At 47.1% G+C, this 14,672-nt stretch overlaps 1 protein-coding gene across 2 annotated transcripts in view; it reads left to right on the top strand.

The window, feature by feature from the left end:
* Nucleotides 1-6,134: 6,134 nt before the first annotated feature.
* HIP1R (huntingtin interacting protein 1 related) overlaps nt 6,135-14,672 on the top strand; it is a 71,250-nt gene continuing 62,712 nt past the window's right edge. The window contains exon 1 of one of the 2 annotated variants that reach the window (XM_035097656.3): nt 6,135-6,447. In XM_035097656.3, coding sequence (XP_034953547.1) covers nt 6,355-6,447 — 93 coding nt within the window. In that variant the 5' untranslated portion in view covers nt 6,135-6,354. The remainder of the gene's footprint in view (nt 6,448-14,672) is intronic. The other variant, XM_035097655.3, reaches the window with a different exon arrangement.

The following is a 14,672-nucleotide window of genomic DNA, read 5'->3' as shown; positions in this document are numbered from 1 at the left end:
CTGTGAGAGAAGCAGGCACTCCTGGCATCCTGCTTACCTTTTTTCTCTTGCAGGTGACAGAAAGATGGCGGCAGGACCTCCTTTTCCATACTTTCATGGGGGCAGAAGGGAAGCAGTGGCTGTGGGACCAGATCAGGTAGGGGGAAGCTGCCTTCTGGGGACAGAGGTCAATGGGTGGAACGATGTCATGGACTGGTTGGGCACAGAGGAATGGTGGGAGGAAGCAGTTGGAGAACCAGGAAGGGAAGACGTCTCAGAGCCCAGGGAGCAGTGGGGGCAGAAGGATGAGCAGTCAGAGGGAGAAGAGGCCAGGGGACCAGGGGAGGGTAACCAATGGGTCTCAAACCCTCAGTGAGTGAGGGACTTTCCCCTGTGTCAGAAGACAGACTCCGGCAGATTGAGCGGATGAGATCCAGAGGAAGCTGTAGAGGGAAGTGAGGGCGTGATGGGGCTCATCCCCCCAGATGGGAGCCCATGGAGGAGAACTCTGATTCTAAACCTCTGCTGCCTCATGGGATGGCTTCAGGAGAAGAAAAGGCTCCAGAGTAAACTCTACACAGATGCAGAGTGGAGTCCCTAAGATGGTTGGATGGCATTTTGTAGACCTCCTTCTGCAGCCAAGCTGGGGCCTTATGCCTTGCTCTTGTTTCCTTTGGACCACCTCAGGGAGGCCGAGAGAGAGGGGGGTCTTGCTGTCTGGGCACAGGGTGGCTACCTTTGTTTTGGCAAAAGACAGGGCAGGGCAGGGGACAGAGAGAGATCTGAAAATTGTTAACATTATTTTGCCTCAAGGGATCTCATGGAATTTTGGGTTTTCCCGTTCCTTAGGATATATGATCTACTCCTGTGTAACTCCACGTGCCTCGGTCTCGAGCTGATTGAAGGCAGAGGCAGGATTTCGCCGATTGGTGAAAAGAAGAAAGAGAACTGGAATAGCATGGAATAAAAACAAATATTTTTAAATGGATTTTGAATAAATGCACAATAAATGCACTTTATTGATTGGGGACTGCCTGGCTTTATTGAGGTTGTGCATGAGTGTGTGTGTGCGTGCACACACACAAACACACAGTGATCACAGGGTTGGTGGGAGAAGGCAAAGGAAGGGGCACAAGCATTCCCACCCACCACCCACCCCTTTCTCTCTAGCCAGGAATTTCTCATTTTTCTTTGAAAAGGTAGCCTGTCTCCCCAGTTCAGTCCGATTTGCCAGGAAAAAGTGAAGGGGAATACTGTCATTGTTCAACAAGCAGTGTTTTTTTTTTCTTTCCCTGGGCGGGACACATATACCCCTAAGCATTTTGTGAATCTAGGTTTGGCCTCATTGAGGGGCCATATTTCAATATGAGTAGGAAAATGAGAGTACCCCTCTACTTATTTTTAGAAATAAAACACTGCCCACAAGGATAATAATAATAATAATAATAATAATAATAATAATAATAATAATAATAATATTCATTTATACTCCACCATAGCTGCCAAGTTTTCACTTTTCTCGCGAGGAAGCCTATTCAGCATAAGGGAAAATCCCTGTAAAAAAGGGATAACTTGGCAGCTATGTACTCCACCCTTCTGGATTTAGAAACTGGACTCAGGGTGGCTAACAACAAATGTAAAACATTGATTAAAAACGACTTAAAAACAGCATAAAATACAACATACATGTAGCAACGCCAGTTCTAACTGGCCAAGTTAGGCCAGCAAGGAGACCAGACAAGAATTTAAATGTGGGGACCCAGTAGGGTCTCTTCCTATAAAAAGGGAAGGGATGCAGAATAATCCCTGAGAGCCTTTCTTTCTGAAGGGGGCTGGTCTGCTTTGAAGCTCTTGACCCCATGGGGAGGAGTCCCTTCCTTCCTTCCTTGGTCCTACCTGACCCAATCTTCCCCTGATCCTTTCCAGGTCAGATTCCAGGGGTGGGTGCTATTATTTATTAATTCAGGGGTCCCCAAACTAAGGCCCGGGGGCCGGATGCGGCCCAATCGCCTTCTAAATCCGGCCCGTGGACAGTTCGGGAATCAGCATGTTTTTACATGAGTAGAATGTGTCCTTTTATTTACAATGCATCTCTGGGTTATTTGTGGGGCATAGGAATTCATTCATATAATTTTTTTCAAAATATAGTCCGGCCCCCCCACAAGGTCTGAGGGACAGTGGACCGGCCCCCAGCTGCAAATGTTTGCTGACCCCTGTATTAATTCATTTCATTTGTGAATCGCTTTCTATGAAGCATAATGGATTGGGAGTAGAACAAGATGCAGAGGGCACAGATTCCACATCCCAGCACTACAGAAGTAACTTTAGAATCCTTACCAGATTCTATATCAGAACTACCAGAGAATATATCCCTTTTGGCTTCGTAAGATTCCCCATGCAAGCCTAAATTCTGTAAGGGTAGAAATAAAATCTTCCAAGCTAGCACTGGCCTTAGCAAACTCCAACAACATCAAGCCTTCATCATTAACAATCATTTCAACGTGCTACTTGGAACATCGAACATGTAAACATGATGTGAGCTACAAGCGATGGCCGGAGAAGAAGAACCGTAACAACCACCACTTGTATAGGCGTGTGTGTGTGTGTGTGTGTGTGTGTGTGTGTGTGTGTGTGTGTGTGATACATTTCCCCCTTGGCTGGATTTTCCCTCTCATCTGGCAAAGATTGTTCAGAATAAGAATCCCTAAGGGCCATATCCATACCCAGGATCAAAACTGGGGGGGGGGAGCCATGGTCGTTCAGGGGCGGGGCCAAGGCATGGGAGGGGAGGGGCCACGAAGTGGGAATGTGGGCGGGGCTACAGGGCCAGCGGGCCGGCCACATCGTGGCAGCGGTGGCGGCGGCCACCTTGTGCTTCTGGGACTGGCAGCGCCGGCGGCTACCCTGCTTGGCTGGAGAGGACGAGAGGGTCGGGCAGGCGAGAGGGGGTGGCAGGGCGGGCGAGGGCGAGGCAAGGCACGGCCGCAGTCACGATGGCTCCGAGGCGTTGCTGCATATCAGGATAATATTTCAACCATGTCGTGGGTTCAAGCCCCACCTTAGGAAAAAATTCCTGCATTGCAGGGGGTTGTAGTCCCTTCCGACTACAATTCTATGATTCTATTGATATATTACCATAGCATATGCATCATTCTGCTTTCTTGAATTGTCCTACTCCTAGGCATAGCAGCCAACTCCTAGAGGCCTAGGTGCCTCTCTCCCCCCCCAAAAAAAATTACTGGTAAATACCGTACAGTATTTGAAAGAGTCACCCCCCCATGTTGATGGGCTTTCTATGTGGGGCTTATCTGCCCCCCCCGTATTTTATTGAGGATGGAAGAGGGGGGGAAGGAAGGAAGAAGTAGAGAGAGGGATAACTCATATTTGTGGGTGCCTCTGGGTGACGCTGGAACTCTGCAGCAAGAGGAAGACACCGGTACGCCTGTACAGGAGCCTTGTAAGCAGCTTTCTCTCTGCTTGATTTACAGCAGGCACGTCCAACAGGTAGATTGTGATCTACCAGTAGATCACTAGATGTCTGTGGTAGATCACTGGTAGGTCACTGGCACCCCTAAAAAAACCTCACCCAAAATTTTCCTCCTCCCTAAAAAAAGCTGAAGTATGACCTGAAGCCCTAAACAAAAATGGGCCTCCCTCCCTCCTAAAAGAAGCTCAACAAGTTTGACATAAACCCCCCAAAACAGGGCTTCCCTTCCTTAAAAAAAACTCAACAGCTTTGACCTGAACCCCCCCAAAGGGGGTAGATCACTCCCAGTTTTTAACTCTGTGAGTAGATCAGAGTCTCTTGGGAGGTGGCCACCCCTGATTTACAGTATACAGATGCAGGAGGAGGGGCAGACTGGAACACCACTGCTTTTATAAACATCACTGTGTCTATCAAAGCTACAGCCCCCCTTTTCTTATTCACTTCCTTTTAGCCTTGCAGAGCCACCTTAGTCAAATTGAAACCTCTGCACCCTCATTAAATTGCCAATAGAACTCTTAATGCGATCCCTGAATGCTCATTAACAACTCCCACTGAAGAACAATAGGGTGAAGTGGTGAGCTATCACATCTTGCCTGGGGACATCCTCTCCATTGTCTTAACTGCTTAACTACCGGCAGCCACTTTGCTTTATTTATTTGATGTGTTTTTGTTACAGCTGTGTTCTCGTCCCGTCCCCCAGCAAGCGGAGACTGAGCTGTTCTTGCTAAAGCAAAGCCCTTTCCACTTCAGTTTTTGGAGGGGAAAAGTGCTGGTTATGGTCTGTAAAATACATTATTATTTTTTGCTTCGGGGGGGGGGCAGCTGCCCCCTCCTGCCCCCCTGCCTACGCCCATGAATGGTATGGAAAATTTGAGTTGTATTTGGTTTTTCATTCATTTGATCCACTCTTTCTTTGTCAAAACAAAATATTCCTTCCAGTAGCACCTTAGAGACCAACTAAGTTTGTCACTGGTATGAGCTTTCGTGTGCATGCACACTTCTTCAGATACCAAGTGTGCATGCACACGAAAGCTCATACCAATGACAAACTTAGTTGGTCTCTAAGGTGCTAATGGAAGGATTTTTTTTATTTTGTTTCGACTACGGCAGACCAACACGGCTACCTACTTGTAACTACTGTAGAACTTTTTTCTTTGTGTTAATTATACTTATTGGCATATATATTAGAGATGGGGGAGGGGGGAGAGGGAGAGATATTGAAAGTGAATGGAGAAAATCCCCCTTTCCTCAGATCACCCCATTAAACTGACTTGAGGGTGATTCAGACCAAACAAAGCACACATGCACACACTTCACCTCCCCTCAAAGAAAAAAGGTTGGCCCCTCAAAGAGGTTGGCCCCTCAAAGAAAAAAGCCAAAATGTAACAATGTTGTAGCTCAACTGTGGACCAAAGCTGTGGCTTACAGTTAAAACTCATTGCAAATGTATATTTTATTTGAGTTGCATCTAGAACCTTGTTGCCAGTCAGTGTGGACCAAAAGGTTCAAAGTTAAGATTTTTGGTAGAAGGCATGTTCCTACTTCCGTGTTTGCTTATTGCCTTTACTCAGATCCATAAGGGCTAGAATTTTGACACCTGAGGCAAACCACAACATGACACCTCCACCCTACCCCACCTGAAAAGTAGGGGGATTGAGGATCTACATTGGGAACAGGCGGTGTTTTTCCCCCCTGGAAAAAAAAGCTGGGGGAACTCAGCACAAAGTTAGTTAGTTACCGTAGGTAGTTTATTGCAGGCCCAGTTGCAGTGCCGCCACCCCCATAGCTGCCAAGTTCTCCCTTTTTTCAAGGGAAATTCCATTATGCTGAATAGGCTTCCTCGCGAGAAAAGGGAAAACTTGGCAGCTATGCACCCCCCTCCCATCCTGACCCAGGCAGTGGCTAAATGTAAAATGTATTAATAATCTCCAGAACTCTGCTCATCAAAATAAAAAAAAATTCCTTCAGTAGCACCTTAAAGACCAACTAAGTTTTTATTTTGGTATGAGCTTTCGTGTGCATACACACTTCATCAGATACTGAATCTGATGAAGTGTGCATGCACACGAAAGCTCATACCAAAATGCTACTGAAGGAATTTTTTTAATTTTGTTTCGACTCAGACCAACACGGCTACCTACCTGTAACTAATCTCAAGCAGACAATGATCTGGGTTAGAAATGGTCACAACTTTAATGAATATATACATAAACTTTAATGAATATACTGTATATATACCGGTATATAAACTTTCAAAAACCACGAGAACAGGAGCGGGTGGGTATAAAGATCTACATGCACCGCGTTCCTTGCAGCCCGGGCCGGATCTATTGCCCCAGGATCCTGCCGCCAGAGGCAGCCGCCCCACCTTGCCTCAACGAAGAAACCTGCGAACCAGGTTTGGCCAGCTTCCTTTGCAATGAGGCAGCTTCCTACGAGGCGCTGCTGCGCCGGCCCAGGGACGAACGAGCCTCCTGCACGCATCGCAACCCAGGGGGGCGCGGAAGCGAGGGGAGGGCGCGGATTGGCTGCCGCTTGGCACGGGGGCGTGGCCCGCTTCGCCTTGTGAATGGCCAGCTGCTGCTCTTGGGCCAGAAGGAGCGCCTAGAGGAGGGAGGAAGGGAAGAGGCGGAGCAGCGGCGGCGGCAGTTCTCCGGCACGCCCGCTGGGGGCGCCCTGGTGCGAGTGCGCCTTGGCATTCCCGACCCCGGGAATAATCCTGCTGAGTCTCGCAGGCGGATCCGGGGTTGCTGCTGCTGCTGCTGCTGCTCTCGCGGGCGAAGCGAGCAAGCAAGGAAGGAAGGAAGCGGAGCGGAGCCGCGGAGAGCAGCTGCCAGCCCCGGGCCGACGAGGGTCGCGCTTCCTGCCGGGCGCGTCCGCCTTGCAACATGAACACCATCAAGAACGTGCCCGCGCGGGTGCTCAGCCGCCGAGGGGGGCACAGCCTGGAGGCGGAGAGGGAGCAGTTTGACAAGAACCAGGCAAGGGATTTCCGGGGGCTGTTTTTTGGGTGGGTGGGTGGCCGGGTGGGGGTCGTGTTTATGTACTGGGGGGGTGTAACTGCATGGCAGACCTGGAGGTTGCATTGAAAACGAGGTGCTGGAGCGTGTGTTTGTGTGTGAGAGAGACAGCGCATGCATGCTATTTTAGTGGGGGGCGAGAAAAGAGCGAGAGACACCCCCCGCTGCATGCATCTCTCTCTCTCCCCTCCCCCACTTGACCCTGTGTAGGATCCTGGTTCCTGCGCGGCTGCCCCCCTCCCGCCGCCACCCAGTGAAATGAATCCTTTCACTTGACACACACGACTTCTTCCTTAGCGGGGGTGGGGTGGGGTCTTGTCAATAGGAAACACCCCTGCTTCTCAAATATTGAACAGACCCTGTATGGTTGTGTGTGTGTGTGGGGGGGAGAGTGGAGAAGATCAGTGCACTGCGGAGGGTGTCTCTATAGAATTTGAGGTCGATTTGATACGACTATGTCCAGGATTTGAAACATGCACAGAAGCTGGGAAGGGAGGGGGCAAGAGAAAGGCATCGCGTGCGGGGTGGGGGTGGGGGGAATCACCTTGATCAGAACTCGGTAAGAGAGAAGGAAGGGAGCAGGGAGGTAATCCTAAGAATTACCAGAATCCCAGATTTCATTTAAAATTATTAATAAGGTTGCGGTTCTCGTGATAGAGGAAAGAGAAACAACTGTCCCACATCCTGGGAGGATGGCAAGAAAATTATTTTTTCTTCTGATGTGGCAAAAGGAAAATTGAGAGGCTATTCATTGAAACATACAAAGATAATTAATAACAATAATGCTGTAGCCCTCATGGTTACAAGGAGGAGAAAGGAGAGCAATTTTCACATGTCTTTGATGTGCTTCTGAGGAGGCAAAATAAAAATTGAGGGGCATTCATTGTTGTTCTGCATGACTGTGAGTTTTTGAAACTTTAAAATTAACAAACACACACATTAAAAAAAGACTGAGGAGGTAATAGTTGGAACAGCATGTGTTTTGGGTATACATAAAGGGTGCTCTCTAAAGAATGTATTGGGGATTGAATGATATTTGCAGACAGGAGTTTCGGAGAGGGAGCAAGAGGCTGTCTATCATGATCCCCAAATGTAGGTTTGTGATTGTCATCCACCTCAGCGCGCCTGCTTTTTGAAACATAGAATAGTTCAATCGTAGAACCTTGGAGTTGGAAGGAACCACAAGGGTCATCTAGTCCAACCCGTTGCGATGCAGGAGTCTTTTGCCCAACGTGGGGCTTGAACCCATGACCCTGAGATTGAGTCTCTTGTGGCAGAAAAGCACTGGTGTGTGTCTTCCTCTGCTGAGGACTGGGGTGTCCCCTTGCGCAGAAATGTGTTAATCGGTTCTGCGTTTGTCTTATCTGTGTGTGTATCATCCAGGACATGCAACCCTGATGGTTTGAGGTGGGAGGCTAGATTTATAATTTCCAAGAACGACACTTTTTCTTTTTTAAAGGGGGATGGTGAGTGGAACAAACACAAACTTGAGTTGTGACTTTCCCTCCATTTGTAGTACTTTGCCTCTGGCCTGGCCTGTTTTTGTGTGTGTCTGGGGATATTGCCAATAGCTTCAGCCTGTACATTTGTCTTTGACATTCCTGGGCTATCATGTTTGAGGCCGGACTGTAGCTTCTCAACTTTAGGGGACGTTCTGGGGTTCCTACAAGCTACACCCCGTGAACCAGAATTCCCTTCACCTGATTCTGACTGGGTGTGTGACTAGTGTTTGTTTCAGTGGGAAACAAGGCACTCTGCACATGTTCAGAAATGCTGGTGTTTCTTCTGACAGAGCCTGACAATGAAAATAATATCTGGGGCCTGAATCCCTGTCTGTGTGGCTTCTTCCATTGCCCTGTATGGCCGTTTTGATGTTCTGTGCATGTATAGATCCGAAATGTGCACTCTCTCTTTTACCCTGTAACTGAATTTTGCATGTGTTTGTGGACGTGTGTATGTTCTTACATATATCCTACCGGGATAAATAATATGCATTTATATATGGTTTGGGTAACGAGAATTTGTCTATTGTTTCAGGGTTTGTAGGGCTGATCCTGTGCTTATCCTGTGTACACTTTTGTGTGTGTGGCTTTTCCCAGAGACAAACATCTGGTCCTGTTTCTATCACAGGCAGAAGTTGCTTAGTTTTTTTGAAAAACAAACAAATCAATAATGTTTCATTAGTTAGCTGTGCAGTCTTGAAGAGGAATGTATTTATTGAGGCAGAAGTTTGTGCAGCCTGATGAAATGACCCGTACTCCACAAAAGCTTCCAACATGCCATATCTTTTCCGTATTACCATGCCACAATGAGCCTGCTTACCCATCTGGAGCCTTTTCTGCTGGTCTAGATCTTTCCCCATGCCCCAACTTTAAGGAAACAGGTGTGAAATAAAAGTACAGTGGAGTGCCTCTGATCATGTGCAGAGTCCCTTGCCTTCACCCAAGACAGCCTTTCCCCAAACACGTAGAATGAAGGAGGGACCCTTTGAGGCGGACGGCACACATCTCAAAGCAACAGGCTCAAGGCACTAGGCAAGATGGCGATACTTTCTCTCTCCCCCTCTTGAACTCTCAGTTCCATGTACAGAAATGGACCGTTGTTTCAGCCCTGGCAGCAGGACAAGCATCTGGGACTGGAAGCAGTTTTGAGGGTGCAGAAAGCAAAGGCTGAGGGGCTGTTGAGCTCTGCCCCACCTTTTCTCACAGCAGAGTCGAAACACTTTTATTTCCTCCTTAGAAACTTTTGGAAGCAGGAGGTAGGGACTCCAACTCCCATCATTCCTTGCTATATTGGCCCTGCTGGGCCTGGCAGAGGCTGATGGGAACTGGAGTCTAACAATGTCTGGAGGGTTATAGGGTCTCCAGAGCCATTCTGCAGCTTTCTGTGATGCTCCAATGTGTCTTCTTAAACTTACAGCGACTGACCTTCGAGGAAAGTAATTTACGTCCATTTCCAGGCAGGGAAAACCAGTGCTTTCTGGGTGTGAAATATGCTGTGTTTTTTGCCTCAAGGTATTTTGGAAAACCTGGGAAGGACGGGGAGGGTGCTTTGACAGCCCAGCAATTTTTCACTGCAGCGCACCTGTACGCCACAGGTACTCCGTGAACAGCCTGTGTTGACTCTGTGCCTGTACATGTGTGTGTTTGTGGGAGGGGGGGAATTCAGTGTGTGTTTCTGGGTCTCGAGGAGAAATAGTGTGGGCAAATGTCAGGAAGTGTGTGTGTGTGAAATCTTCCTTGAAACTCCCATCTTTAGTTGTCAAAAATGAATATAGGGGGCTGTGCAAGGGGAACGGCCTGCAGAGGGTCATGAGCAGGCATCCCCAAACTTCGCCCCTCCAGATGTTTTGGACTACAATTCCCATCTTTCCCGACCACTGGTCCTGTTAGCTAGGGATCATGGGAGTTGTAGGCCAAAACATCTGGAGGGCCGCAGTTTGGGGATGCCTGCTCAAGTGCATTTAAGAAATTGTGCATTTTGCACAAGTAGGTACACCAGGCATCCCCAAACTGCAGCCCTCCAGATGTTTTGGACTACAATTTCCATCTTCCCCGACCACTGGTCCTGTTAGCTAGGGATGATGGGAGTTGTAGGCCAAAACATCTGGAGGGCCGCAGTTTGGGGACGCCTGGTCATGAGGATCAAGTATTCTGTGCTTAATTGCTTCTTAAAACAAATCCATCCCTGCTGAGCAAATCTGGATTTATTCATCTGTTACAATTAGCATTTTAAAATACCCTTGTGAGTGTGGAAGGTTAGGGTCCTCTAGGAAGATCTTCTGCCTGTGGGGTTTATTAACTGAGGTCCAAGGTAGTTGCTAGATTTGAGTAATGGAAGCAGTGGGCAGAGGGGGATATGTGTTGCCAATTGATAACTGTTTCCTTAAATACCTTCACTTGGAAGTAGGGAAGAGGGATCTGATTCACTTCTCATTTAAACGTGAACCTACCTTATATGCTGTTTTCAAAACGATACCGGAGCTGAAATGCAGGCACCTTTCAAAATCTGCTCTTCTCTGAATTTTTCAGTGCTGCTCTGCACCCAAAGAATGTGTACCAAAATGCATATACTAGGACACAATTTCACCAACAAACATAAATCACTGATAATAACTTACTGTACAAGCATGCAGTATACTGTATTAGGAGAAAAGGCATACCAAAACGTGCATGTTATGAAAATTCATCAGCAATTTTCTCCTGAGGATTTAAAAATATGTATGTTTGCAAACTGATGTAAAAATGTGGAGAACTGAATCTCAAGACAGGAAGCATGAGAAATTTAGAGAAATCTAAATGGAGAGATTGTCCCACCCTCCTTGTCTCCCTTGGAATAACTACCCAGCCTTGTCTGCCTGATCCCCTCCAGTTTTGAAGAGAGGAGAAGATTTGGGAGTTGTGATAGAGTGGACAATCTCTTTCATCCCAACCCAGTTTATCTCCTACTACAAACATGCCTCCAGTGTTTGCGGAGAAGGGATTAGAAAGTTTTATGGCAATGTGCTAAGAAGGGAGAAAAGAAGTGGAATCTCTCCCGGCAGAGAAAGCCCTCTCTGAAGGTTACAGAAACAGCAGCCCTGGCTGCAAAGAATGCTGAGATGGCGGTTTGTTTGCCACACACCCAAAGCACAACTCAGGCAAATCCCAGCCCTCCCACTGACCTGACTGCTATTGCAGTTCATAACCCTGGCTAGAGATGAGGAAGTCTCAGCTGCTTTTGTCCCAGCAGCATATTAAAAGATGTTGTGTGGATTTTATGGATGTAAGAGTAATCGGCAGTTTATAAGCTTCAGGCACAATCTGGCTGGAAGCATTCCTGGATAAGGTCCTATTAAAATGAATGGTGGCTTCCTGATGGACTTTTATCCATAAGCCATGTTGAAAAAGCTAGAGTATAAATAAATGTACAGTATAATAACAACAGCTCCCTGTGCACCAGCCAATGCACAGGTACAGTGTCACCTCAGGTTAAGAACTTAATTCATTCTGGAGGTCCGTTCTTAACCTGAAACTGTTCTTAACCTGAAGCACCACTTTAGCTAATGGGGCCTCCTGCTGCCGCCACGCCGCTGGAGCATGATTTCTGTTCTCATCCTGAAGCAAAGTTCTTAACCCGAGGTACTATTTCTGGGTTAGCAGAGTCTGTAACCTGAAGCGTTTGTAACCCGAGGTACCACTGTATTTCAATCCTGTTTGAAGTTTCCTGTGTACTCAAACTGAGCAGAAAGCAGGATTGAACTTTCTGCTCATTGTCATCTTATGGGCAGAGAGGTCAATCCTTCTCGGTCACTATCCCCCCTACTCTCCATGGGCCACCTTGGGTAACAGGATAGTCATTTGATGCCTTTATGAGATCAGAAGACTGATAGATGATTGGTCCTGTACACCTGTCAAAGTTAGCCTGAGAGGGGAGGAGATAAAGATCTGATCCGTTCTCTAGGTCATAAGAGGAGAATCTTTCCCGGCCATATTTAGAGATGCCACAGGTTGAACCTGGGTCTTTTGCATGCAGAGTATGTACTCTGCTGCTGACCTTGGCCTCCCCGGCAAAATGCACAATTTCTTAAATGCACTCCAGCTTTTGAGATGGAGCAGGATATAAACTGAGCAAATAACTTAAAACGGAGCATGCAAGCACTGGGAATCCCAGGAGCAGATTTGTTCCTATGAGTGCTGCTGCCTCTCATTCCAGGGCCAGAAGAAGTGTGGAGAAAACTGATGACTGAACTGGTAGGCTGCTTTGGCTAGTAGGGTTTACATGTAAGATCCCTTACCTGTGAGCTCATCCTCCATGGCTAGCAAAATACCTGCCATGGAACAGGGACAGCTTGCCAGTCTCTTAGTTCCTGAGAGAGGAGAAGCTGGTGGCAACATCAGAGGTGGAGCACAAGTTACTGGCAAATTTGAGGGGACGTGGTCTAACCATAGAATCATAGAATCATAGAGTTGGAAGAGACCACAAGGGCCATCCAGTCCAACCCCCTGCCAAGCAGGAAACACCATCAAAGCATTCTTGACATATGCCTGTCAAGCCTCTGCTTAAAGACCTCCAAAGAAGGAGACTCCACCACACTCCTTGGTAGCAAATTCCACTGCCGAACAGCTCTTACTGTCAGGAAGTTCTTCCTAATGTTTAGGTGGAATCTTCTTTCTTGAAGTTTGAATCCATTGCTCCGTGTCCGCTTCTCTGGAGCAGCAGAAAACAATCTTTCTTCCTCCTCCATATGACATCCTTTCATATATTTGAACAGGGCTATCATATCACCCCTTAACCTTCTCTTCTCCAGGCTAAACATACCCAGCTCCCTAAGCCATTCCTCATAAGGCATCGTTTCCAGGCCTTTGACCATTTTGGTTGCCCTCTTCTGGACACGTTCCAGCTTGTCAGTATCCTTCTTGAACTGTGGTGCCCAGAACTGGACACAGTACTCCAGGTGAGGTCTGACCAGAGCAGAATACAGTGGTACTATTACTTCCCTAGATCTAGATGCTATACTCCTATTGATGCAGCCCAGAATTGCATTGGCTTTTTTAGCTGCTGCATCACACTGCTGACTCATGTCAAGTCTGTGGTCTACCAAGACTCCTAGGTCCTTTTCACATGTACTGCTCTCAAGCCAGGTGTCACCCATCCTGTATTTGTGCCTTTCATTTTTTTTGCCCAAGTGTATTACCTTACATTTCTCCTTGTTAAAATTCATCTTGTTTGCTTTGGCCCAGTTGTCTAATCTATTAAGGTCATTTTGAAGTGTGATCCTGTCCTCTGGGGTATTAGCCACCCCTCCCAATTTGGTGTCGTCTGCAAACTTGCTCAGGATGCCCTCAAGCCCATCATCCAAGTCGTTTATAAAGATGTTGAATAAGACTGGGCCCAAGACAGAACCCTGTGGCACCCCACTAGTCACTACTCTCCAGGATGAGGAGGAGCCATTGATGAGCACCCTTTGGGTTCGGTCAGTAAGCCAGTTACAAATCCACTGAATGGTAGCATTGTCCAGCCCGCATTTTACCATCTTCTTTACAAGAATATCATGGGGCACCTTGTCAAAGGTCTTGCTGAAATCAAGATAGGCTACATCCACAGCGTTCCCTTCATCTACCAGGCTTGTAATTCTGTCAAAAAATGAGATCAGATTAGTCTGACATGACTTATTTTTCAGAAACCCATGCTGACTTTTAGTGATCACAGCGTTCCTTTCTAGGTGGTCACAGACCATGACCGTTTGCTTAATGATCTGCTCTAGAATCTTTCCTGGTATTGATGTCAGGCTGACTGGGCGGTAATTGTTTGGGTCCTCTCTTTCCCCCTTTTTGAAAATAGGGACAACATTTGCCCTCCTCCAGTCAACCACCACCAGCATAGTGTATCTTGTGAACAAAAGGGATTTGTCAGCTCTCTGACCAATACTCATTTCTAAGTCCATGACTGAATCATTCTATTCTCACCCTTGTAAAAGTTTGGTTTTTAAAAATGTTTTAAATAATTCATAGAATCCATTTTTTTCTGCTCCAAAAGATAAAGGAAATCTTTCCAAAATAGGTAGGTTGGCATATGGCACAAAGTCAAATTAAACAGTCCTAGTTTAAATTCTTAAGAACACCCCCACAAGTCTTTGCTGTGGTCAGTCGCACAGAAACACGTTTAATACATTGTTTTGGTATGTGGCCCATTTTTCATTCCATTTATATCCTACCTTTTTCCCAAGCTCAAGGTGGTGTACATTTCATCCTCCTCTCCCAATGTCATCCTCACAACAACCCTGTGAGGTGGGTTAGGCTGAGAGCTAGTGTCTGGCACAATTTTACCTAGTTTGTGTCACGTCTTAAGCAGGGATTTGAACCCTGGTCTGCCGGGTCCTAATCTGACATTCTATGATCCACTGCCTCTTCAGCAGACAGCGGACAAGTGAGTAGAGAGGGACAGCTCTCACTTCCTATTCCCATTTGAAAGCTGCCATTTTGATGACAGGAGTGTATTCTAGACAGGTGGAGGAACTCTCTCCTTATATCTTTATGCCAAATTCAGAGGTGAACTGCAGCAAGCGCAGGAAATGGTGACCAAGCACATCGTGAAGCTGCATTTCCTCTTGTTGGCCACTGACAACCTTTCAATAATTACTGTGGCTGCTGTGGGTGCACCCATTTTGGGGGAGCCTGTTGGGTCTGTAATAATACTAATACTAC

The sequence above is a fragment of the Zootoca vivipara genome, chromosome 16 (assembly GCF_965207765.1).
Source record: "Zootoca vivipara chromosome 16, rZooViv2.hap1.1, whole genome shotgun sequence".
Classification (NCBI taxonomy): Eukaryota; Metazoa; Chordata; class Lepidosauria; order Squamata; family Lacertidae; genus Zootoca; species Zootoca vivipara.
Note: the sequence above shows the minus strand (reverse complement) of the source record. Positions and strands in the feature narration are given on the sequence as shown.